The sequence below is a fragment of the Plectropomus leopardus genome, chromosome 15 (assembly GCF_026936395.1).
Source record: "Plectropomus leopardus strain MGB_pleo_1.0 chromosome 15, ASM2693639v1, whole genome shotgun sequence".
In the NCBI taxonomy this organism is placed as follows: Eukaryota; Metazoa; Chordata; class Actinopteri; order Perciformes; family Serranidae; genus Plectropomus; species Plectropomus leopardus.
This window is the reverse complement of record NC_142190.1, coordinates 4,801,246-4,828,784: the sequence shown is the minus strand read 5'-3', so window position 1 is coordinate 4,828,784 and position 27,539 is coordinate 4,801,246. Positions and strand designations below refer to the sequence as shown.

The following is a 27,539-nucleotide window of genomic DNA, read 5'->3' as shown; positions in this document are numbered from 1 at the left end:
TTACATAACACAGATCTTCCATACATATGTATTAGCTGTGCTAGCTCCGGTTTACTGTACTGTAGATATAACTGCACAGAGCTTTGTTTACTGTGTGCGAATTAAAGGAACACTCTGACAATATGGGGAAGCCAGCTGTTGCCTTACCCAAAGCATAGATAAGAAGATTACATCATTTCTCATATCTGCCTGTTGAGAAGAGAGATTGGTTCACAAAATGTAACAAAAAGACTGGAAGAAGGGAAACCTAAAGCTGGAGAAATATTTGCTGTTTAACCTTGCGTTTGTGTATGTTGCCAGCTGCATCGTGAAGGTTTTGTATATATACTTGCCTATACGCGACGTGTGTTACTGGTGGATACCTCTTAGAGGGGACACGAGAGAGCTCAATCTGTATATGACTATATATGAGGTTACTATCATATTGAGATCAAGGCAGAAAAGGCGACAGATGCAATGTCGGTGGTACGTAAGGCCTCTAAATCAAGCCCGTTGGGACAATGGGGAGGACGCGTCTCTCGTGCTTCTCACCATTTTTAATCCTTCCTGTTGTGTTTACTCTGTCACCTCCGCTCTGCCTCTACACTGCCCCTGCTGTTTATATACGTACTGCATCTACTGTCCAAGTCACATTCATTTTTGAGGACACGAACAGCTGACGCTCCAAACCGAAACAGGGGGACGCGTGGCAGCCATTATGCATACGCGTAGTTAACAGCAACTACATCTGTGGCCTGAAGAGAAGCATATGCACTATCAAACAGCACCAACTTGTCTTATTTACATATTAGTTATTAAGGTTTTGTCCAGAGCTGCTACACAACTGCCAACTGTCACCTTAAGGACTCCTTTTTTAATTACATTTATATAATTTGCAAGTGAATGTGTTTTGAAGGAAAGTTAATCCCACAAGGAACATTATCTATCAATATAAAAGGGACACATCTTTTATTTAAAACATGTTGATATTGGGGATATGACTAAAGGGACACTTTGCCAGTTTTCAACCAGCTCTGCAGCTCTGCAGAGCTGAAAGTGTTTACAGAGGAATGGTGTTAAGGTGCCCCCTCGGTCGCCAGCTTTAAGAGCTCCCAGCCTGTCTACCACCCCAAACACAAGTCAAACACTATTCATCTGTACACACTGCAGTGACAAAGAGCTGGTTAAAAATTCCCTTTAAAATTTTTACTCACCATACGTTTATTTGTTTCCACTAAAATATCCAATCTTCAAATACACTACGCTTGTACTGAGCTCACCATTGTGAAATTTTTTTTGGAACTTCATTAATTAAAAAATACAAATAAAAATTCCTGACAATGACAGTCATCCACCCACTCATTATGTTTGCCACTATAACAGGATAAGCAAATTTACTGAGTACTTGACCTTATCTTTGCAGTTAACAAACACAAATAAAACTCAGGTTATGTCTTTGGTAAATGCTGCATTTGGGAAGAATGCCTTCCACCACTTCCACCAAACGTAATGAATTACAGAATATTTTACAATTTCCAAAGTGTCACTTCAAATCTGTTTTTTTATTTTTATCTGCTATAACCAAATCTCTCTTGCAAAGGTGCTCTTGATTTCATTGAGATTACCTGGTTAAATAAAGGTTATATGTCAATCTTCTCTCATAACTTCAGTTTCAGTGTGTAGGATTTAGGAGGCTTTACTGGCAGAAATTGTATGTTTTCGTTTCACACAAATGATTTGTTCATATCTACATAGGGAGTGGGTCCTCATCCATGTTGCACCGCCATGCTTTTACAGAAGCCCAGAATGGAAAAACCAAACACTATAGATAGGGATCATCCGAAAAGGACTGATTTGTAACATGAACCTACTTTATTCTGTGTAAATCACTAGGTATGTTTGTTTTGGAAAAGAAGAGACCTCTGAAGATAATTCGTCTCTCTCCTGAATGTTTGGATCTTACGTTATCAGATGTAACGGGGTGCACACATTAGCATGTGGTGGGCGAGCGGCTCATCTCCAAAATGCCAAACAACATCAGAGAACTACTAATTTGTAATCTGAAATTCAATATTTTACAGGTTTTAATTACCTTGTCTGTCTGTTTTGGAAAGGAAAAACCTCTGCAGATAATTTGTCTCCTGGTAAAAACCTCCCAGACAAAAACACTGAAGGAATTATAACTGAGAGAAGTTTAACTGAGGAGCACTATTGTATTATCACTCAGCGTCGTCTAAGGTCTTAATTTTTATAAGAAATATGTCATTCTTCACTACAAAAACATATATATTTCATGATGTTTGAAAGCCAAACTGTTTAAGGAATGTGTTAAATTATATGCTGACTATTGACTATTGATATGTTTCAAACAAAAAAGTTTCAAACACACTCAACAGGTTTCCATCACAGATTTGCGCAAAAATGACTGTTTCCATTCACTTATGTAGTGCGACTTCTCTTCTCTCGAAAACATTCCAAGAAGCATGGCGATGGATGTTCAAACATTGGCAGTTTAATTTCTATTGCAGCCATCACACTAGCCGTCATTATTTCCAATCTAAGGTGACAAAGATGTGTTATGCGAGTGAAAATGGAGAGGCAAGCCCCTTATATAAGTTACGTGATGCAACACCTCTTGTAGCTCCTGCTGCATCATGGGGGAGCCAGTTCCTACCGATACTATTTGTTGTACATAATGTGACCTCTAAAAGCCAAAAAGGTGTTTCCATTGCAGTTTTGTGAAATATTGCTTTTTCAAATCATCTGAAATACCACCTCATGCAAGCGAAAAACTATTTTGCTGTAAATGTGAGTTTTTTCAAAATTGACGTGTTTTCATTGGGCAGATTTCATATCTGCAATTTGCGCAGTTTGAAGGTTTATGGAAACCTGTCTATCGTTTCATTTTTTTCAGACAAATTTATACTTGAGATGAAAAATATGAGTGGTGTTTTTTCACATGTCGTTTTGTTTGATTCAGTAGCAGAGAAACAGTGCAGGAGCTGCCTCGCTGCGTTTGCCCAGCATGTTTGGGCTGAAGCAGAATAATCAATGTGGAAACCTCATTAAAAGCTGTCGGCAGCTGTGATGACGAATATGCTGAATACCCAGTTGTGCCCAGTTCCAGCCCAGGTGACCAGTGGTCTGCCTGGGAGTCAGAGCCAGACTAACCCTGTGTGTTTGCCTGTCCTCTGCCTGGTGCACTGAGGGCATCCTGCCAGTGCGGTACACAGTGTTGGCTGCAGAGTGGCTCTCTGAGACAGCAGCAGCTGCCTCCCATCAATATTAACAGCCAGTGGTTAACATTGGCTGCCCCCAGTGGTGAGGTACCGTGCTTTCTAAGACCCCCAGGAGTCTCTGCAGCCTCTCCACCTTGACAGCGCCATCATCACTTATTCATCCAACACCTGTCACCCCCTTCTCCTACCCCCGACCGTCAAACAGCTCATGAGCTCATGGCTGCCTTTCCAAAACTTGCTGAATTGCTTCTTTGTGTTTTAACATTCCCTCTCCAAACCCACCTCACCCAGTGAACACCCTCACCTCACAGCTATACAGTATGTGCATTTTAAATGGAACAAAGAGTGCATGTTTAAGCGCTTGGCTCAAACACTGCATTGGGAATGATTTAGCTTAGTGTGAAACACTAACGGCACTGCCGTTACTCCAAGCAGCCCTTGCTTTGCTGTGGAGGCAGACTGGATTGGCTGTTTCCTGAAGATTGCACATTTCAGTGACTTTGGGGGTGTTTGGAGCGCTGTCAGTGGAAGCCAGGGAGCTCTATTACCAGAACTGCTGCTATAGTTCAAGGCCGCCCATACACACAAGTGGTGGGGTACTGCAATCAAACATTTGTTTTTCCAACTCTTGACTTTCCATGGAAAATGGTGCTCCCATTGTTTTGTACGACAGAAGGATTAAGGGCCATTCTTACAATAATCAATTAATTCACGCATCTCAGTTTGTCCAAGCTCTATCCTGTGAGCTTCATTCCTTCTGGATGACTAAACTGAGGCGTAAAAAAGAAAGCACGGGGAGGAAGAATAGATCCGTCGAAAGAAATGCATCTCTGAATAGCATTTTATGCTTTATTAGTCATACTTAATAGCTTTGAAGGAGCTGTGAGAAACGTTAAGAATATCCGTAACTTGTGGAAAATAGATTTTGTCATCAAATAATATCATCTGAAAATTTAATTATTCATAGAGGCGCCTCATTTTCTGTGTTTGGATGACACTGTGAAGAGGTAGAGAGTGAAATAGAGAAAAAAAGGCAGTAACAAAGCACACGTTTTTTCATATAAGTGATACACACTGAAAACATACTGTACCATCTGTAATCATCTAATTATCTGTGCCATTGTGTTCCTGTGCTTTCTCCCTGCAGATTTCACTGTAGACTGATTTCTTATGGTGTTTCTTGGCTATATTAAAACACTGTTAAAAAGAGAAGCAACATTATTCTCTTGTCAGATAAAGGTATAAGGTATAGTATGTACCTTTTACCTTTATATGACAGTGCACAATATATACATTGACTGTCACTCAAATGGAATTATGGATTTGGGTTTTTTTTTGTACTTTTAGTATATACAAGGTGTCAGAGTGCATAAAAGAGCATCAAAATAGAGCTTGTTTATTAAAAAAAAAGTGCCAGTGTTGGATCCCCCGCACCCCACGACAAAAAATCCTTGTTAATGTCCTAAAATCCCCAAAACGTCCTGAAAGTCTAGATAGTCCTAAAATCCTAGAAACATCCTAAAAACCTAGAAACATCCTAAAATTTGAGAAACGTCCTGGAATCCTAGAAATGTCCTAAAATCCCCCTTAAACTTCCTTAAATAGTCCTCTTCATCCTCCTCCTGTCATTTTGCAAAAGTGGCCCCACACATTAGCTGAGTATTCCTGGTAAACATCATTATAATCTGCAGAGTACTTTAAAAAAGCAGTTTTGATTTAGGGAGATTTAGTGGCATCTAGTGGTGAGGGTTGCAGATTTCCTGGTTGGGATTCCTTCAGTGCTAATTGCTCAGGGGGTTTTTACCGGGAGCCAAATTATCCACAGAGGTCTCCTCCTCTCCAAAACCAACAGACCCAGTGATAAAAAATGGCAAAACTAGCTACAAATCAGTGTTTCTGGGCAACTTAAACTTTTCTCTTAAACTTAAAGTGGGCTCACTATATTTTGGATCCAGATGTTCTGGAGGTTTTCACCCGAATTATTCGTAGAGGTCTCTTTCACTTCAAAACAAACAAGATGTGTTTTATAACAGTAAAAACACTGAATGAAGCAGTTTCACATTACAAAACAGTGTTTGTCCAGTGTTGTTAAGCATGACGGAGCCGTGCTGTCAGCTTAAAACCTGTTAAGTGTGCTCTTATAATTCAAGAACCAGATGTTTCAGGAGGTTTTTTATCAGGAGCTGCACTGTCTGCAGAAAACTCTCACCCTGGAACAAACACTCAATAAAGCAGTTTTACGTGAAGAAATTTGTGTTTTTCCAGCACTGCTTGCTGCAGAGGGGCTTCTTACTAGGATGGCTGACGCAAAAACGGCCCAATCTAGAGCCAGTGTTTGGTTTGTCCGTTCAGGGCTCCTGTAGAAACCTGGCAGTGCAACATGGCGATCTCTGTGGATGAAGACCGGCTCCTTATGTAGATAAAAACGTCTCTTTCCAAGGTAATGAAAACCGCAACATTTAAAACATACACATATTAATCCATATTCTATTTCTGCCAAAATATCCTCAAATATCCTTTAAAAGCTACATACTAGACCTTTAAATCCTGTCAATGAAGCACTAGTTGAATGAGAAGAGCATATTTGATTGATTGCAAATGATAAATTTGAAGTTTGGCTGTTTGTTACTCACGCTGAATGTCGATAGTGACTGTAGCATCTTTGCCGTTGGGGGCTGCTTTGTTCGAAGCTCGACAGGTAATCTGCTGACCCGACTCAATGTTGGAGGGAGAAAGGTAGAGCGTGCTGACGGTGCTCTCCCTCTTACCATCCCGCAGCAAGGTCTGAGGAATCAAGGCAAAAAATGTCATATTTATTCATTATCGATCATTTCATCAACCCGAAAATAAACACACATGACTTTAGTAATAGTCTGTTTGACCTTGACTTCATGGAGCATAAATACATTTTACTTCATTTATCTATTTATTTAGGGGGACTGGTGAAACTGTGAGTCCCTCAATGAATAGTTATTTTTCAGGGCATCCGATTTTCAGAGTGGATGTCGGGGCATATTTTAAATAGCTGGATAAATTATTCATTCTGTGGAAAAACCTGAGTTGTTTGCAAATGTGACCACACATTGATACCTGAGAGCTGCCCAGGTGTTTGGCCAATCACTAATATGAATGCGTGTGTTTATTTCACTTCCAGGTTCTCATTCGCTTGCACATAATCCTGCACTTTACAGAACCCTCTCAAGGCCACCAAGCAGGCCCACCACACAATATTCACACATATACAAAGTGGAGGCTCCCTTTAGCCATTAAATCCACTTCAAAGGCGAGCAGTGGTAAAAGGCTGTCAAGCTGAAGCACAAACCACACAAAGCCATCGGCTGTTATGTGTTTAGACAATTTAACTCAACACAGGGCTGACTGGTCAACAATTTCATGTTCAAATGAAATTAGTAAACTGGTGCTTGAAAAAGACCCAGGAATTGTTTTCAAGTGTCTTTATTCAAGAACTTTTAAAAAATAGTAATACTATGGAAAAATGCTTTCCAAAATCAGCATCTTTTTGACTTGACTCAGGGGTTTAACTGCCGCATGAATGTGGCAATTATTCTCCACCTAAAATCATTTCACATTATCCAATTCCACAATGTATTACAATAAAGACATCCCAGATGTCTGTACCTCAAAGTGTCTTTTATTCAGCAATTACTAAAAAAAATAAATCCAGTCTAAAACAGGGTTAGTGTTCATAATGATGCAAGGATCACATTAGTTGTCATTAGTGTGACGTTCAACAGCCAAAGGCTCTTTCTGAGAGGAATTAATATCCGCCATAGATCTTTTACCAACCACTCTCTGCAGACAGTGGGACATTTAATACTCTAGAGCAATGATATGAAAATACTGTGAGCATCTCAAGGTAATCTCTCAGTCAGGGTGGTGACAGTGACAACAAATAAAACTATCCCCCTAATGCAGTGATGCTAAACTTATGGCCCATGGGCCAAATCTGGCCCCCAATAAGGTACTGGGTGGCCCCTCAACCATTTGCTAATTCGAATTAAAAATAAAGTGATTCATACTGGGAATAGTTTTTTGTATTTTTACTATACATAAGGTGCCAGCGTGCATAAAACAGCATCAAAATAGAGTATGTCTATAAAAAAAAGTGCCAGTGGAGGATCCCGAACAGAGGTCCTCGCTAAATATCTAATGTCCTAAAATCCTAGAAACATCCTGAAATTTTAGACGCATTTTAAAATCCCAGAAACATCCTAAAATCCTAGGATATCCTGAAGTCCTAGAAATATCCTACAATCCTAAAAATGTCCTAAGATCCTATAGAAACACCTTAAAATTCCAGATATGTCTTAAAATCCTAGAAACATCATATCAATCTAGAAAGGTCTAAAAATCTGAGAAGTTTCCCAAAATCTAAGTGAGGTCCTTAAATCCTAGACACGTCTTAAAATTCTATTAGTTTTCTGAATTCCCAGAAATGTACTTAAAGTCTTAGAGAATTCAAAGAAACGTACAAAACATATTTTGTAAATCTGAGAAATGTCCTAAAATCTTAGAAACATCCAAAAATCTTAGAAAGGCCTTAAAATCCTAGAAATGTCATAAAATCGAAGAAGTGTCCTAAAATTGTAAAAATGTGTTTAAATCTTTGAAACATCCTAAATTCCTTTAAATGTCCTATAATTTTAGAAGAATCCTAAAATCCTAGAAACATGTATGGAGTTATTGTGACTGGCCCCTGGCCTCTTGTCATTTTGCAAAAGTAAGTCGAGTGTCCCTGACTAACGTCAAACAGGTAAATAACTCAATATGTTGTTAACTGATCCAGTGAAGGTCACTCTCGTTGCATTACAAGGTCTAATTATGCAATTCAATGCGACACACAGTAATGTACAGAGCAATGAAAGAGCTGAATAGTCTTCTATCAAAATTCACACAGTCAACAGGTAAATAAGATTTTAAAAAGAAATTAAAGAAGCATCTCATGAAATCGACTTTTGATTACAGCTGACACATACACTGTTTAATGTTTCTTGGGTGAATGGGATTGAGGAGTGTGTATTGTGCTGCAAACCTGAAATTGTACAGAAACTATGTTGTTGCCTGAGATATCGGGAAGAATGTTATATAGAAAACCATAGAATTGAATTTGTTTGTTGTTGTTTTTTTCATTAACTGTCTTATGAGCTGTCATGTAATCTACTTTTAATGCTATGCAATGTAATTTTCTTGTGTGGACCCCAGGAAGAGTAGCTGCTGCTTACGTGGTAACTAATGAGGATCCAAATAAACAAATAAATAAATTTCAGTGTGACTTGGACTTTGAAAGTGTGTGAAAAGAATGGTAAACAGTCGAATGGGTGGAATAACAGTGTTGTCTGTATGGAGGTGTTAGTCTGTACACAAAAAAAATCCAAGGCAAACTTGTCGGACACATTGTGATGAGATTTTAATCAGCTGTGTAAATGTTTGGTTTTCAGTTCCTCCTACCACAGTGCAGGCAAGCCTAACCCCAACATTTCATTAAACTCCTACTAACAACAACAAATACGTCAGATCTACATTCAAAACATGAAAAAACAAGTGCTTGCATCACCTAAGGTTACTGTACACATGATGTAGCTGAAAAGGTGTCAAATCACACCTCTTACTATTCTACTGCTTGTGCCACTTTTCCACCAAATCAGCTCTGAATCTTGAGCAGGTTCTGATCAGGTTTCTCAATGCTATCACACAAATCAGCCTGTATTTCCACCTGTTTTGCCCAGAATCATTGTAATCACAGACAGTTTATCATCAGAGGGCGTTGCACAGTGCACAACAGAGGTAAACAGTAGAAGCAAAATCCCAGATGACAATGGTGATGTGATGTAACCTTTGTACCACTTTTCCAGATATTTGTTTTTACCCAAAAGAGAAGCATGACCCAACTTTCAATGAGAACACTGCACGCTCTTTTGGACCTCTCTGTTTTCGCTTTTTCCATTGTCTCTTTTCATCATGGAGACAATGACTGATGTTATCATGGTTTATACTTCAGGTCTTTTTGCTTCCAGCTGCAAACCAACTTTTTGAAATTTGAACCAATTTATATTTGGCTGATATTCTCTGAAAGGTTGAAAACAGTGGAAAAGTTTTATCAGTCTCCTTGGAACCTTTCAAATTGCTCAGAGACATTTTAACATTAATTGTTGCTCAAGTAGAAAAATTTAGCCACTCTATTGAATCACTTTGGCACATGTACAATCAAAACCTCTAGAATGAAAGCCAACTCGCCAAAGTGAATGTGTGTCTTCTCCCAAGGGCAGTTTAGGGTAAAAGCAATCACCAGAAGATAATGCTGGCAATACATGTATCAGCAAACCACAGATATGTTTGTACATTACCATGTGCCTAATATCTTAAAACTTTGTATTTCTTTACATTCAGCAATGCTGGTTAACATTTGGTTACTTCTAGAAACAAAAAACACTTGATTGTGATTAGGAAAAGATCATGTTTTGGCGTAAAGAGTTGGGATTTGGGGTTTGCGGTCTCACTAAAAAACAGCCCCGTGTTTGTGGCACTATCTGTGGCAAACATCAACGACAACCATTTTTGTTGATTATAAAGCTTCTACAAAGTAATGACTCACTAAAACACAACGATTCTTGCTGTTTGTTGGTCTTGAACACTGGTCTGCAGCTTTGCAGGCATCTTGCCTTTAGGTGTGATGCCATCCAACATCTCCTCCACCTTCATATGCATGTTTTATTTTGCATTATTTCAACATTTTATTCAAATTTTTGGCATTTTCAAAACATTCTCATTCCAAATTGTCACATATTGCTGCTTTGTCAGGAGACTTCTGCATCTGCATATTATACTCTAAGTATCTTTCTGTGTTTGCTGTTAACGTTCCAGGATGCTGCTCGCGATGCTGGGATGTCAACAAAAGCACATGGCAACCAGCCGCAGGAGGCCAATAAAAGCACACGGTTGTGACTAAGCTACAAAGGTACGGGTGGTCAACCCATCACATTCAGACTGACAGTGATTATGAACTCCTGAATGAAAGTCCGGGGTTTGTTGGACCCATCCACCACCTCCTGCCCAGCCGGACCTTACTTACATTACGTCGTTAAAGCTTTTTAACCTGACGCCATCCAGCGGTATATCATGCAGCTGTGAAAGGTGGCGTTTGAGATCCGGATCTTATGCTGCAATCACTGCAAAAGCGGCAGTATTTGACGACTTCAGAAAGTAATGTGATAGAATCTGAATTTAATGTTTTGAACATGGTGGTCTTATTTTCATTTATGTTAATCTATTTGCCACTCTATGTTTTACCCTACTGTGAGGTGTTTTGGGACCATGCCTCATGATGATTCTCCCCTCAAAAAATGATTGATTGCTTGAGTATTACTTGTTTCGAAGGTGCAATTCGTCACAAATCTTGTTTAGAGTAAACTGCAATGAAATGTTTTGCGACTCTGTTGTAATGCTTCTGCTTCATGAATCCATTTACATACGAAAAATGAGTGACATGAAGTGAGTGCTTGAATTATTAATCTCTTCTCTGAATAGATGTCATTTCACTGCCAAATATCTGTTGCTCTGTAAATCTCACACAACGTATTTCACCAGTCAGAGCAAATACATAAATGCATACATACATGCATACATTATGTCACATAAAACACTCTGTGATTAAACCTCACAGGAATACTGTAAGCCCATACTGTCACAGGGAGTAATGTAAAATGGCATGTAAATACAATATTAATGAGAGAAGCTGTGTCTGTCTTTAATAAACATGTTTAAGTGACTTGGCTCTGTCTAATTTATGAGTTTCTATAATGAATCAAGGGCTGTCGGTCTGCCACAGCTACAAAGCTGAAGTGCACTAAGACTCCACATCAGGGGAATACGCCTTTAAAAGGACCTCTCACTCTTTCGGTTTCCAGCCCAGGACTGAACAAAGTGAACAAACTGCCAGAGAAAATGTCAATAATTAACAACATTGGAGCATTTTCTCTATTTTTGTCACGTTTTAAGCATGATAGGAAAACTCACTCTCACCCTGTGGATCAAAATAAAAATCTCATCTGGTACAACATTGATGTAGCAAATTCACTTCAAGAAAGGTATTCGAAGGAACGGTAAAATAACCTCCCGGGGACAGAGGGTTGGTGGGATCAGGGGAGTGTGACTGGGGGAAAAGGGGTACTGAGTATACAAAGTGCTCGAGAGGGGGCCCACAAGGACGCTAGAACACATAGCTGTGGGAGCGGGGAGGGGCCCAGAGAGAACACCTATGTACACGGTTCAGTTTGTTTTGTAAAAACTGCTCAATGTATCTATAAAGTATATAAATCCCTGTTAGACTGTTTGTCAACAAATACAAAGGCAATTCAATGTAAATGGGAAAAGGATTGAAAGACAAAAATAAAAAAAGAAGAATGGTCTTTTTTATGTTTGAACGTTCACAAATGCTCTTACAATGTGAGAAACAATCTTTCTCTTTACAAAACTCTCCGTAGAAGATATGACACAGCAGAAAACTTCAAAAAAGGAATAATGAAATGTCCCTTCTGTGCTGGCAGTGTAAAAAATGAAAAGGCGACTTCTATTGTAGGTCCTGTAAACCGTTGTCAACATTTTGGAAATTTGTTGCTGATATTATATCACAATGTTTGGATATTCATATTACAAAATCACCTCACTTGTGTCTGCTAAACACAGGCAATACGGACCCTTGGAATGAATATTGAAAAAAATGTATTGATTTTAAGAAAGTGCATTACAATCCACTGGAAATCTGATCACCCAGATAAAATCTACCACAACATAAAATGTAAGAGTCAGGACTATTTAAAATTAAAATTAAAATATGGCAACCACATCTTGATTTTATGGCAAGGGCAGCTTTAGGTACTATTGATTTATTAGAGCTGAATGTGTACCATCCTTACAGACCCACCACTGCCATCTTTACCAAAAGGTTGGCTTGGCCTCATTTTTGGGACCAGCCTTGGCTTTTAGGCATCTGTAAAGCTTTGAAACAGATGCTTTCTTCCTATATTTCATCACATAATCTGGGTACTCGGTCACAGAATAGCTTGTTACATCACATTCCCCAAACTTGAACTTGGACACTCTTCCATCATTGCGGCTATTCAAATGCCTTATTTCAGATCTTGTTTTAATCAAGTGCAATTTTTTTTATTATAATTTCTACACCTTACCATGTTGTTTTCCTGCATTTCTATTTTTAGCTATTTTCAATGCTATTATTGTTTGTTCCTTTGTATGATTCAGTCTTGTTTCTTTTGATTGCTTATGTTTTAAATGCATTGTTCTTGCTCAGCATCACTGAAAATGACGGTCTCCCTCAATGATTCCCCGAGTCTTAAATAAAGGTTTGAATGAATGAATAATGTGTGTTAATGAATTTGTTGTTTGTGGCCATTACATTACATTAATGGTGAGATCTCCAGTGCAAATTGTGATGGAATATGGCACATTTCCTTATGATCAAAATTTCAATCAAATCATTGTCAGTCTTTGAAAATTGTTGTAAGATTGTCTATCACAACAAAAAACAGAGAAGCTGGGATTACAACACACAGAGGTAGTGAATTAATTATTTGCTCAGGATGCAGAAAAAGGTAGCCTGATGCTATGTTACTGCTCTGAATGTTGCATGCAGCTAATTTCTGTTTTGTATTTTACTTGCTCACTGTGAACCATAATCAGAATTTGGTTTATTGCCAAGTAGGTTTCACAAAGTAGGGATTTGATTTGGTGCATTTGTGCATAAGAAAACAGATAATGAACCAAAAACAACTACTGCAAAAAAAAGAAAAAAGAAAAAGTGATAGTTTGTGCATAAATGTGTAAAATTGTCCATGGAATGAGTTTCACAGCATGAGATATAAAGACAAAAATGTGCAATGTACATACCATCATATCTTTATTTGTTCATGAATTTTATATTTGTAGTCAGTGATTTCTTTAAAGTCTGACTCCAGTTTGCAGTTAATGCATTGGCTGCTTTTATAGCTACTGTGAATCATATACCTCTGTTAATGGCTGCTGTCTGAGTTACTGTTAAAAAAGAAAAAGTGACTGAATAAAGTGCTGTTTTATAAAGGGATGAGGGTATTCAGAGCTGCAGGCAGTTGAGAGTTAGATGCTGAAAGTTATGTTAACTGAAAAAAAGAAAGATATTGTGTAAGTAAACAAGCATCCCTGAGGTGTTTGTCCCTTTGAAACCTAAGCAAGTTGGCTTGATTTCTTTCAAAAACATGGGAGGAGGGTCATGAGTAACTTAACAGGAAATGGCCCATAAATTAGCAAGACATCAGCAAAAAAATAGAAGAAATTGACCTGAAAATAAGCAAAAAAAAAAAAAAAAAGCCTCATCCTCAAGAGAGTGCTAAAAAATGTTTTTCTGTACGTTTCTAAATATATAGTTAAGAGAATTCTAAATCGATTTTGTTCTGGAACATTTGTCCCAATTTTTCCTAATAATCCTCCCGTGTAATTTTCATGTTATTTCCTTGTAACCTTTTACTAATTCTTTTTGCAGTTTGCATTTCTCATGGATTTTTTCCTCTATTTTTAGAGAAATCAAACCAATTTTCTCAGGTTTCAAAGGTTTAAATGCTAGTAAAAGGTGTCTGAATGCAGAACAAGGAAGCTGATGTCGATCCTGGTGTTTCAGGGTTAACTACAGACAGTGAGAAAAGAGAAGAAATAAAGAGAAATGACATCACCACACCTTCAAAAAAAAACTTTTAAAATCTGTTCAACCCACAACAATCAGGAGAACATTCATTGTTCACCAGTTCAACAACATTTGTTGTGCTGCAGGCTTCTTTTAAAAAAGATTAAATCATATTTGCCATCATGTCTCATGATAAATGTTTTCAGAAATGCTTGCAAAGTTGTGAGCTGTTTTTTCTTTGTTCTCACTCAGCATTGAGTCTATTTGGCTGTGTTTATAGAAGCTTAGCATACGTGTCGCTTTCAATCTGCTGTAAATAGACAAACATACATAATCCTCCTATAGATCATTATAGACCACTTACATCTGTTTCTCATAGTAAATCTTAATGTTATGGAGAAAACTGAGCCTGTGCGTAAACTCGTCACCTCCCAACCTTACTTATAATTATCCTGTTCGGCAAAGCTCCATATTCTGTTAATTTGCCAAAGACAGTGGCTGAGCACGAAAAAGACATTTGTCTTCATGAACCGGTAATTAACATTGTTAAGGTGGTAAGTTTGAAGAAGAAAACAGCGGTGGAATGTGTGTGTTCATAGTGTCAGATGGTCACGTCTTAGTGAACAATATGCATTTAAAGCTATCTATAGTTTGTCTGTAAGAGACTGCATTTCTTACTAACTAACTAACTAACTAATGTCAATTCTGTAACAGAATCCCTTCATGTAGAAATGATAATTTTCTTCTCCAGAAGTAGCGCAAACATCAAATAAAATCTCCTCTGTGACTTGGAAATGCAGCAAAGAGCATGTTGTGTTTTTAGGCTCATACAGGTACATTAGTCTATAAAAATACGCTAGGAGCAAGAGTCCTAAGGGGAACATGATTAATAATATTAAATTACACAAAAACAAACATTTTGTCCAAACAGCAGCGATGTAATCAGTACAGTCAGAGGTACACTTTAGTGCCAAATTAAACTGTTATTAAATAATTTAAAAGGCAATTAGTGGCATGCATTGTCAGCCTGTTCTCACTCCCAGGGCAGCAAGTACTGCAGTTTGGTAGGTGGATGTCGGCATCTGTTACCGACACAGGGCACCCTGAAGCATCTCTATGAGACGTACTGGGTTATCAGCTAACGCGATGTAAAGCCACCTGTGGCAATGACGTGGTATAAAGAAAAAAAAAGTCAGAGTAGGGAGGGATGGAGGGGAGGTAGATGGATCAAACAAATATAGGACTTTCACCCAGGTCACACTGAGGCTTGAGACGCATCGCTAGAAAAGGTACAGCGTGCCTGCTGGGCTCTCCTCTGGTTTTTTGGCATGCATAAAAGTTAAGAAATGTTCAACTTTTCAGCTCAAGGTGCAGAGTCACACTGCTCATCACTTTTGGTCACGTGTATGGAGTATGCGCACACAGCCCTGCTGTTTTTTATGCGTTTTTAAGGCATTTCTGGAGCGGTTACAGCTGGTGCAATGCGTCTTGGTGTGATTGCGTCTATATGACCCGGGTCGGCCAGATGGCACCTGGCACAGTCGTATGATACACACCTGGACGGTGTCAGATTGAAATGCTGCCGAAATTACGTCATATAGGATCAAGGGTTTCTACCAGGCAGGGGGGAGGGGAAGTGGGTCAAACAAACCCTAGACTTTCGCCCAGCAGCCCGCTGTTTACTTCCAATATGAATGTAGAGCCAAACAATGATGTTTTTCGTAAACCTTACCACACGCTTTCGTTGCCTAATCCTCAACATAGACTTTTCTTGATGTCCTGCTGTTGCGGCAACTCAGAATGTCAACAACAGACATAGGAAGATAACTAGAACGTAATATGTACACGTGAAAGTTTGTTGACTTGGGATGAGAACGTGTTGGTATTGCACAATGAGGTAGACATATTTAGGTTTGTAGAATAGGGTCGTGTGAAACTGCAGGAGATGGACTTTCAAAGTGCATGTAAAAGTTATTTCAACAATAAACTTGTTGAGAAGTAAATGTCAGCATGAAAAGCAGCACGCGGCCTACAAATTCTAATACCAGCAAGTCTTATGCACCGCATTAAGATTTAACATTACATATTTTATTTTGTCTCATAACATTGTGGGGCCAAGGTGGAAGAAACGCATATGGACAAGACAAATGGAACGACTGTAGCTCTCCACAGGCTATAAACAAAAGTTTATTGATCAGGTGTCTTGACAAGACCTTTTCGGAGGTAAACACACAGACAGATGCAATAGCAGGGAGTCAATTGACTCGCCACTAGAGAGGGGTGGTAATTTCTCTGCATGACTGGTATCATCACTATTTCAGGTACAGCACTCTCACTGAAGTTAACATCTAATTCATCTGACATGACAACACAAGCTACAAGACCCATTTTTCTGGGCTGGTTATCCCTTTAGTGTCAGCACCGGGCAGCAGGGTGGTCCAGTGCTCAGGGAAAGTGCACTGTAATGGCTGAGGTGATGCTTGGCTGCTGCCAAAGTGCCTGTGAGCAGGACACGACCAAATCCTGCATGGTAGGGCTGTGACTCTGACCTCAATCAGAGGTCAAAAGCTTTGGTACAAGTCCTTCCTCCTTTTGTGTACCCTCAGTCAGGCGATTTCTTTAAGGGCGACTGCCTGCTACAGGTCACCCACTCAGCAGTGTGGGCGACACAATGGAAGTCGTCTTGAAAAGCTTTCTGTGGCGCACAGCCAGACTGTAAGCAGGATACTTTAACTGTCCCTTTATGTGTTTCTTGACAGTTTGATTTGATGAGCTGAGACAGTCAACTCTTTTTTTGTACTTCTTGGTGACTTGGCCCATCATGCTTTGTGGTGGACTAATACTACCTTATAGAGGGCCTCAGAGGCAAAAATCGCAACTGTCAGGACGTCCACTAACATCTGCGATAAAGACGGTCGGCTGTCGGTCAATGTTGGGCCGACGGCGAATGTCTCTGGCCTTAGTGACCGCGGTGTGTCCCGCACCGTTGGCCCCCATCAACCCTGGTCGGCTTTTTTCCCACTGATTCAGTATGTTGGTGTATTAGTGGAGCTCACTGGTGAATGAAATCACCCGGGAGGTTCAGCTCAGTGAACAAGAAGAGAAAGACGTGAGGAAATTAAACAAAGGGCTAAGATGAAGAGGGGGTGAGGTTACAACAAACATGTTACATAAGATAAGATTGTCTTTTTTTTTAGTCACTGAGCTCTTTACCAGAAACATTTCCTGATGGTTTGGGTTGTTGTTCACGGGCACATAGTTAATAAGCTCTGTTCTTTAAACACTGGATTGTGCTGTTAAAATGCTACATGGTGAACTAGAGTAAAGACGTTCTTCTGGTTTCCCTTTTTTAAGACTAATTATAGACGACCGCCACCTGCTGGTATGCTAACACTCATCTCAAGTCAACATCAACAAACACACGCTGGCAGGGATGGTTAGGTTTAGGCAACAAGGGCATGGATGGTAAGGTTTTGAGGAAAAGGTTTTATGGTAAGGTAGAGGAAAAAAAAAACTCATTTAGACAGTTTGTAGACGGTAAAAAGTGAACAACAGCAATTAAAAAAGGAAAATAACAAACAAGGAAAAGCAAGTAAAAAAGGTATTAAGTGCTAAAAATTACAATTTTGTTACATAAAATTAAACACATTATTATGATATATTATAAGTACACTAGCTTTTTTCTTTTTCCCTGGAAATGATTTCCCCAGGTTTCCTTACTCATTGCCCTTTTTCCCATGTTTCTGAAATAAATCATACCCATTTGCTCAGCGTTAAAAGGTCTAAATACTTGTGAAGAAAAAATACTTGTGAAGAAAACTGACGTCCCTTGATGTTTCAAAGAGTTAAGCAAAATTATCTAATGGAGGTACAACATATCACCCAAACTCTCCCAGCATACCTTTGAGTACATGGCTCCACTCAGGACCAGACCGTTGCGGATCCAGATGATGGACGCAGCAGGTTTGGCGTTATCTGCGTGACATGTGAGGTTGAGGTGGTCACCGGCCCGTAAACTCACCACCGGGGCCCCCACGATCACCGGGTCATCAGGAGGAACTGCAGAGGGATAGTCAGGTGTTACACTCTGGTGTCATTTTCTCCGAATTTAAGAATACATGTCAAAAAGATAATAATACTAAGACAACAAGTGCACAAACTGTAAAAACTGTTTGTCTTAACTTTGGTTTCTGGGCTGCCTTAAAAGTTTAAGTTGAATTAATTTGAAAAGACAACTTGAGGTATTTCGACAGTGATTCAACTTGTCTACTCAAGTTCAGTAAACTTAAATATTTAATGCAGCTTGGACATCAATTTTTTCAGTTAAAACAAATATTTTCTATTTAAAGTAAGGCACACAAGGTGCAAAAGAGATTTACCCAATGAAATATGTTTCTTAAGACCTGGCACTAAAAAACAGGATTTGTATCAGGGTTGGCAGAACTCCAAAACAAAACAAATAAAAACTTGAGATGACTGAAACTCATACTTCTGCCAAGGACGCACTGTTTCTCTAAAATATTAAAAGAAAATGTTTTAATTTTTAATCATCATTTGGATTCTGATCTGCATCAAAACACAGAGTGACAGACAATCATGCTGATTGGCGGATGGTGATTTCTTGAAGGAAAACCTTAGTCCTGTGTACAAAATATCAATATTTATAAAGCGCTCACAGTGGATGGGTGTTAATAACTTATTCTCTCTCATCCAAATATTTTTGTATCATTGATTTGTAGACTGAAAAACTTGTTTTTACCAAAAAAAAAAAGAAAAAAAAAAAAAACGATAATCTGCTCTGACAGACATGGGACTTAATTGATTTAAAAAATCCAAGAGAGTTTTTTGGTACTTTTTTGAAGTACTTCAGAAATGGACACATGGAGTGCGGCACACCAAAAACTCAACGGCTCTTTGTTGGCCTGTGGAGTAACGTTCGCTCACATTCATTTATATCTGAGCAGACCAAAAAATAAAAAATAAAAATAAACTCCTTGGCAAAAATAACAAACATAACACAGAAAAATAATTCATTACTCAAGCATTTATGGCTTATGGCTTACATAACTGCTCATTGTATGAACCCTAAAGCTGAGATCTTTCAAAATGTTTCCAGCTAGTTGTTCTTAGCACTTTGGCGTTCCCTTGAGGTGTGGATTTGACGGTTTTAGGGTTTCTATAATGAGCCGCAAGTGTGCGCAAGGCCTAAAGCTCTGTTTCTTAGTGTAATCTAATTAGCACTTTAGCTAATAATCATTTACAGCAAAGAGTTTTGTTTTAAGAACTATTTTATTGTCTCATTTATCAACTGTGCCATGTACTCTGGTAACAGATGTGAATATACTGTGCCTTTCTCTCTGTAGCAAAGTGTGGTCAGTGCCAAGACATCTTTTATTTTTTTTCTGTTAATCCTTTAGGCAGGATCAAAATGTTCTGTTTGTGCTCAATATTTAAGCAGTTCGGAGTCCTGTGCGATGCACTGTGCATCAGTGATGATGGATCACTTTAAAAAAGAGGCTTTGATACTTTCCCTGTTTGTGCCCAATCTGAATGTATCAAGACGACTGTAGCTGTGGCTGTAGCTGCATTTGTAATTAATTTTCACATATTTCTGAGATAAAGAATATCACTAAAATGCTGCATTGAGCAAGACATTGTCCTAATTACACCTCATCAGAAGCGTTGAACAATCTGAATCACAGATGATGGTTAAGATTAGGCAACAAGGGCACGGATGGTAAGGTCAGGGGGGTAAAAAGGGGGGGTAAAAATAAGGTGTAAAAATAGCGTTACAATAATTTAAATGAAAAAATAGAAACGTATGAATACTCTCCATTTTAACTGTAGTCGCCACAAATCTTGATTTAGCTTTATTTAAAACAATGTTGAATATGTTATTATGATCATCAAAAACATTTTTTTTCTGACTTTTTTCTTTTTCCCCAGACATTGTTCCCCAGCGTTTTAAAATTAATTTTCTAAATCTACTGATTTTTTGCAACTTGTGGATTATTTCCTGCTAAATTGCTCATTGCCTTTTTCCCCCCATGTTTCTGAAAGAAATCGCACTGATATGCTTCAAAGGTTCAAAGGTTTTTATACTTGTTAAAAGCGTCTAAATGCGTCTAAATGCAGCACAAGAAAAGTGATGTCACATAAGGTTAATCATCAGTATTGGCCCAAAATTTCACAATCATACAAACCTACTTTCAATGGAGTCAAACCTCTTAAAAACTGGTAAAAGATGAATAAAAGTATATCAACTGGATTTGGAAGAATCTGGTATGCAGGACAATCATGGTGTAGATTACAAAAGCAGCTATGAGTGAACCATGATTTCTAATTACATTTTAAAGATTAAAACTAAATTAAAAGAGGATTGATTATGCTCTTCCCCAAATCTGTGAATACTATTAAATCCCACACCTGAGAGATTACTCAGAGGCAAGAGCCAAATAGATCTTCAACTTTGACAAACAAGCCAAGAAGCAGGACAAAGCTAATGGCAGGAGCATCATCGAGGCTGCTCAAAGACGCTGATTACGTTCTTGTATGAATGGACCTGATCAGCCTGGATTTTATTCAAACTTGAGTGAATTATTGATTGAGCTCTGAGCTCATTAGATAGCAGATCTGGGGCAAGCCTTAATCAAAGGCAACATGCAGATGGCACATCCTGAGCGCTGAGAAGAAAGCAGGAGACGAGAGTTTAACACTGCTCCCCCTGTAATGCTCAACATGCACCTCACATGCACATTTCAACGGACTGGATGAGACATGCATCATGTATGTACTTTTCAAATTTCAGCGTAAAATGCACTTGACGCAGCGGGTGCTTTGACTAATATGTTATTCAAGGAAGCAAATGCCCCAACTCGCTCTTCCATGACACAGTATGAAAAATGGATTTGTGTTTGTAAACAACTGCTTTCAAATGTGTAGCAAATGATTTGATAAACTGTAGGAATTGGGCTGTTTCTGCAGATGTAATTTTAATGCGTGTGGATTTTTGTATCCGCTCCCATCTGCTGCCAAAATAATTTAGACTGGTTGGAGGATAGATATGAGAACTGAGGAGGGAGGCAGGAGCTGAAGGAGAGAGGAGAGCTGATTGGTGGGACCTGTTGTATTATCTTTCATTAAATGCTGTGCGCTGACTGGATAATTAATATATCACATGTGAAGTGTCGCTAAACGATTTTCATGATGTTCAGAAAACAGAACAAGGTCTAACTGCGTTCTCATATTTGGGACTGAGGTGGTTTTGCAGCTGATGAACAGGACTGTCTACCAGATTTTAATCAATTCATCACTGAGACTGATTGGGCATCTGTGCCAAATGGGAACAAGACAGGCACAAAACAGTGAGACAAAAAATAACTTTCTTTTAAATGAAACCACCAGAAAAGTGGTAAAATGTCTTTTTGGCAGAGCTGCAAACAACTCCAACACCTGAAACCTGACAAAAATGTCCAACTTAACTTTATTCTCTTTTCTTTTTTCTTTTTTTTGGAATTTGTCTGAAATCAGACTGGTTGGAGGCCACTGGTTTAATCTCTGAACAATGCACTGCTGTTTAAAAGACTGTTGTGTAAAAGTTTGATATAAAAAACTGACAAATAATTACACATTTCAGATAGATGGAATGTACCACAAAAAGTACAATAAATCCCACCATATATAATCGTAAAAAAGTAGCATTAAAAGGAAATATTCAAGTACAAGTACCTCAGAATTACACATAACCTTTAACCAACCCTTGTCCTTGACGAATGTTTAAACTCTCTTTATGGCCGACAGCATGGAGGCTTCATCATCAAACTCCGGCTAACCTCAGATCACCTTAGCAAATTATACCTCCAGAAAATGATTGTAATAACAAATTTTTACCAGGTCGTGCAAAGAGAATAAAGTACCTGTGAGATATGACAAAATGTATACCCCTACGGTCTGCAGGTGCTGCAGTCAGTAGCAGTTACATCATGTCAAATATTAAGAGACATTAAAAACTGCATGGGGCTAAATTGGCCCAAAAGATAAATGGAGGGTTGGTACAGTACTTGCAAAAATGTAGTTATTTTCTACCACTGGACAAAATTACTCCATAAAAGCAACTTAAGTGAATAAAAATGACCCGCATTGCTTTAAATGAAGCATGTATGCGTGCTGGTCTCAGATCAGTGGGCAGGCTGCAGCTCATGAATGAAACAGTTGGGTGTCTTGTGAGTGGCGTGGTCTGCTGGGTTTGTGAATTGAGAGCATATACTGTGGAGTCGGACCATTAAGAGCTGAATATGCACCTAATGTATAATGTGAGTCACTGAGCTGCATGTGTCATTCTCATCTTGCCTGAAGATTAAGCTCTGCAACAATATTTATTCTTTATTTGATACGCAATAACTTTGATATTCACATGTGGTCTGCTGCTGCACTTTACAACACTGGAACATCAAAGGTTAGCTCTGCTACTGATTGTTTGCTTATTATAAATGATATTGGATTTTTTCCCATCCTAACTTTGCATGAAGAAAAAAAAAAAAAACAGCAAAAACCAATCCACTCCCCACATCTGTTATCCACCAGATGAGTCTGACGAATGTTTAAATTCTCTTTATGGCCGACAGCATGGAGGCTTCATCATCAAACTCCGGCTCACCTTAGATCACCTCAGAGACGAGGGTGACGAAGAGTCTGCAAGCATCAGTGATTCGATGTTACACAAACACACAGCCACAAAGAAACGTTTCATAAGCTCTACCCTTCGAAAAAACAAAAAAAATTAGCTTGAGATATTATTGAGTTCTACTTCATCATCTTCCTCATCCTGCAGACTCTAATTCACTCGTTCCATTTGTATGGGATGAATGTGTCATGTTTCACTACTGGAAAAAAAAAAAAAGCTTTGAAAGGTTGAGTGTCTGAAAAACTTGAAATTTAATAAAAACAATTTTGCAAGATTGAAACTAAGTTTTGAAGGCTTGTATAATATTTTGATAGGATGAAAAAAAGTTGAAATCTCTGCAAGATTATTGTGTATCTGAGTTTCCATTATTCAAAACTGCAGCACTCCTTTTACAGTGTTGCTCAGACACATTTTCTGAGTCTTTTCTGAAATTTGCCACTGTTCTCTTGGTGTGTTTAATTTGTGTTCAAGGTTTGACACCTTGTACAATTGTGATCTGAAATGGTGCACATATGCTGGGATTTTATGTAATTATTTTTTTTTTCTGGAAGTTGAAACTTAAGCTTTGAAAGGGTAAATCTTTACTTTAAAAATGTGTGGATGTACATTTGCACTCGTATTACAGACTGGTTACAACAGCCACTTTTCAGAGATCATTATATTTTAAATTTTAACGGAAACAGCTTTTTAGACTGCAGCGGTCTGTGCGGCCATTACATACACGTGGACTGATAATTGCTTTGCTAATTTTATCATATAGTACTGTATATTATTAAGTGTTACTGATATGTTCGGTCACACCAATATACATATATATTTTTGTCGTCTCCCAGGGTCGTATCTCGCCTGAACTATGCTACACTGCCGACCTCTGGTGCCCCGTTTCGTCCATATACGGAAGCTCTCAGAAAATGCGCACAAATATGGACAAAATAAATGCAGAGTATGGACAGAAGGCTCCATATGTCTCCGTATGTAACAGTAACCATAATTGAGCCCTTAGGTGGGATTGAAAGACTGCTCGGCTAGAGACTGATGAACAGGATACGTGACCAGGCTGCATGGTTCTTGCAGCTGTCTGGATTTCCCCAAGCAATGTGGCAGGGGTGGGCATTGAATAATATCTGCATTTGATAACCAGTAAACTTTACTGCAGATTTCAATATATGAGCACCAGTTTTTGAATCATTATTTACAAGATGTCAAACCTGGATAACAAACTAAATACACAAGGACAGCTTTGAAACTCCAAAAAATGTGTTGAAGAAACATTTTAAAAAGAGAGCTGTAGTTGTGAGGAAAAAAAAATCAAATAAAATTCATGTTTGCAGAGATTTCGTTTTTAGCCTCTGAAATCAAACAATATGCAAGCCTTCAAAACTTAGTTTAAAGCTTGCAGAAACCCTTTTTTATTTGATTTCAAGCTGTCGAACACGGAGTACAAACCTTTCAAAGCTTTTTTCAGTTTCAAATTTGACATGTTTATCTCATAGATTTGGACCATGTCCAATGTGATCGATTACATAGAGTAAACACACTCAGAATATGCCCCATTCACATCAAAGTATTTTGTGAAGGAAAATAAGGCTCATGCATCTAACACTCTCACACTTGGCCTTTTTTTAACAACTTGACCCATATATTATCTAACTTTTATGAGGCTTTAGCTGCCATCTTTACTGTCATCTGTGTGACTGATGATCTGTCACCACTAGAGTGGATGTATAATTTAATATTTCTCTTTGTCATCAGGTTGCTCTAATCTTTTTATACCAAAACTCACTGGTTCTTTGCTGTTTGACTTCAGGAATAAAGTCGTGATGCAAAAGAAAATATGCTCTCTGTAAAGAGATTGTTTCTCTCTTTGTAAAAGCTGTCTGTAATGTTTGCTTCTTTGTATCACATTTCAAGAGAGTAACAACAGTTGGCCTTGCTTGTTGTGCGCATTCTCTTCAGATATGGTTTCTAAAAGCACCAATACTGAAGCAAATCAATGGAAACTTTTCTAAAGAAAACTAAACAAGGTTCTCTAAAGCACCAACAAGACTTTAACATTTGTTACATGAGCTGCAGGTCAACACAAACTAAAAAAAGTTAAAATCTAACACTTTCTTTCCCCTTTATACTGCACAATAATCATTCGCCTTACTGTATCGCCACATCACGCAAGCCTTTGCATTTGATTCTCTAAACAGAGCAATCCTTTTCCTTTTAATCAACAGACAATTATATGTTCTATCTTTATTGACGATATGGCTAATTGTCGAGGATTCGCAGATGGTAGTAATGGCCAATAAACTCCATGAAGACGGAAGGAAATGGACAACAATGAGGACCAACTAATGTGAATAGTCATGCACATTATCCATTTAAACTGTAGATTCCAACAAACCCATAGATTTATAAACAGCATTACACATTTGATTTCATATCCTCTGTTACAGTGTTATGCATGTTCTGCATTGTTCCACTACCTTGCCTTCAATGCTCCCTGTTTGTCTTCTGCTCTGCTGCTTTAGTGACCCAATTTTCTCATGGGGTTCATTTAGATTTCATGTAATCCAAATTAAGACGATGGTAATTTTCATCTAGGACATGTAGATGCAGTTGTTGCATGGGTGTTGCATTAGCTGTGTTAAATATCCTCTTCAGCCAGGCAAAGGTGCAAAATGTCAAAGATGTTACTTATCTGTCAGTGATGATGTGGTTTTTTTTTGCAGATTTTTATGGTTATTTTGTGTGTCTTTGCAGTTCCTTTGCATCTCTTTTGGCTCATTTTGTGACTCATTGTAGACATTATGTGTCTCTTTGTAGTCATTTTGTATATCTCTGTAGGGATTTTGAGTGTGTTTGTAGTAATTTTGCATCTCTTTGTAGTCTTTTTGTGGTGTTGTGTGTCTTTGCAGTTCCTGTGCATCTCTTCTTGGTTATTTTGTGTCATGTTGTGTCATTGTGTGTCTCTTTGTAGTCAATTTTTTTGTCTTTGTAGTTGTTTTGTGTCTTCTTGTAGTCATTTTGTATGTTCGTATAGTGAGTTTGAGTGTCTTTGTCGTAGTTTTGTATCTCTTTGTATTCACTATGCATCTTTTTGTGGTATTGTGTCTTAGGGGATTTTATGTCCTTTCTTTGACACTTTGGCCTGTGCCCAGTAGGCCCATTCAGCAATCCATTTATGCTAATTAGTCTGCAAATAAAAAATATTTTTATTGTTGATTATTCGGACTATTATTTTCTCTTTCAATCCATTAGTTGTTTTGGTCTTTAAAACGTCCGAATTTGGTGAAAAATGTTGATCAGTTTACTGTTGCAGAGGGAAAAGGGAGATATCCACATTAACAGAGCTGAAATCAGAGATTTTTTTTTCCTCTTGAAAAAGTACTTGAACTGATTGATTTAATAACTGACAACTATGAAATTAATTGTTGAAGCTGTGGGGCCTGAGAATGTTGTTTCCTGTTTGGGACCAAATGGTCATACAATGTAAAAGGTGTGTGAAATTCATAGAGTGCATGTAAAACTTACAGGTTTAGATTCCTAAAGAGTTTAAAAAAGCATTTAATGGGTCATTCCCACAGTCAAACTTCAGGTAAATTAACCCAAGGAACTGAGACTATTTAAAGCTTCCTATCCTTAACAGAGATGTCAGACTAATGGACATCTTTTCCTCTAAATGAAAAATATATACATGCAGTCTTGCCAATATTAGAGTGAGACAGGAATGAGTGAGCCAGTCAGAGACAGACATTGCTGTTTCCCTGCTTCAGGCAGAGAAAGTAAAAGCAGAGCAGCCAGGTGACAGGAGAGATCATTACATGTAGCAATGAGTTCTGTTATTCAACAGAATTTCATCCAAAGTATGACTGACACTGAACCTAGCACAAAGAAACTCTATAAGTCTAAATACGTTTGCTTCCTCTGGTTCAAAATGCAGCTGCAAGACTACTGACAAGGACAAGCTGTCCGTCCCACATAACACCTGTTCTTGCATCCTCCATTGGCTTCTGGTAAAATTCAGAATAACCTAAAAGCTCCTGTTGATAACATACAAGGCACTGCACGACCTTGTACGGCCTCGTTACATCTCTGATCTCCTTGATCCTTTTTCTACTTCTCGACCAATCCGATCCTCAAATCTCGACCTTTTATCCATACCCGCTCCAACTACAAAACAAAATGTGATCATGCATTTGCTGTTTTAGCCCCAACCCTCTGGAACAATCTTTCCCAGTTCGTTGGATTTGCTGAGTCCTTGGACTGTTTCAAACATCAACTAAAAACCCGCCTTTAGGAAAGCCTATAGCAGCTCCACATGAGATGTTTTTATTTGTTTGTTTTGGTCTCGTCTGTCCTTCATTGCACTGTAGTACGTATCTTAATTTATTTAAACTCCATTAATTAATTCATTGTGTTTGTTAAGCGCTTTGTAAATGCATGGTTTTAAAAGTGCTACAGCTTTATTTACTAACTTACTCTGCTGTTAATATGACTGTTTCTTATATTCAAACAAATTTCTGCTACGAGGAAACTGTGTTCATCTGTCTATCTGTCCTTTCACTGCTTTTTCTGTGATTTACAATCTAATCCGAGTGTGCTGCAACTCTTCCACAGCACATTCATGATTCATGCCTCAGTCCCTTTGGGCAGCAGATGCACCACAGAGATGTGTTCATTTATTGGCAGATATTTCTACAGAGCACAAACAAAACATCCTGTATATTTGTAAAATAAAAAAAAGTGTTAAGTTGGTAAGACCTCAGAAAAACGAGGTTCCAGGATTGGAAAGGACACCTTGTTTCTCCATTTCAAACTTTAAAGGTATAATTCAGAACTTGTGAAATTCCAATAGTGTCCACCGGCCATGACTAATCTCTGCAGCTTTGATGAGTCCCAGTCCACCCCTCTGAAGGGAACTATCAGAGCTCTGAGAGCAAAAGAGAGAAAGAGCATA

The 27,539-nt window shown here is 38.4% G+C and overlaps 1 protein-coding gene across 5 annotated transcripts in view; it reads right to left on the bottom strand.

Moving 5' to 3' along the window:
• Window positions 1–27,539, bottom strand: part of kirrel3a (kirre like nephrin family adhesion molecule 3a) — a 223,275-nt gene that overhangs the window by 47,707 nt on the left and 148,029 nt on the right. For all 5 annotated transcript variants that reach the window (XM_088088638.1, XM_088088639.1, XM_088088640.1 and 2 more), the window contains 2 exons: window positions 17,810–17,967; window positions 5,852–6,002 (listed from right to left, as the gene is read on the bottom strand). In XM_088088638.1, the coding sequence (XP_087944764.1) occupies window positions 5,852–6,002; window positions 17,810–17,967 (309 nt within the window). The remainder of the gene's footprint in view (window positions 1–5,851; window positions 6,003–17,809; window positions 17,968–27,539) is intronic.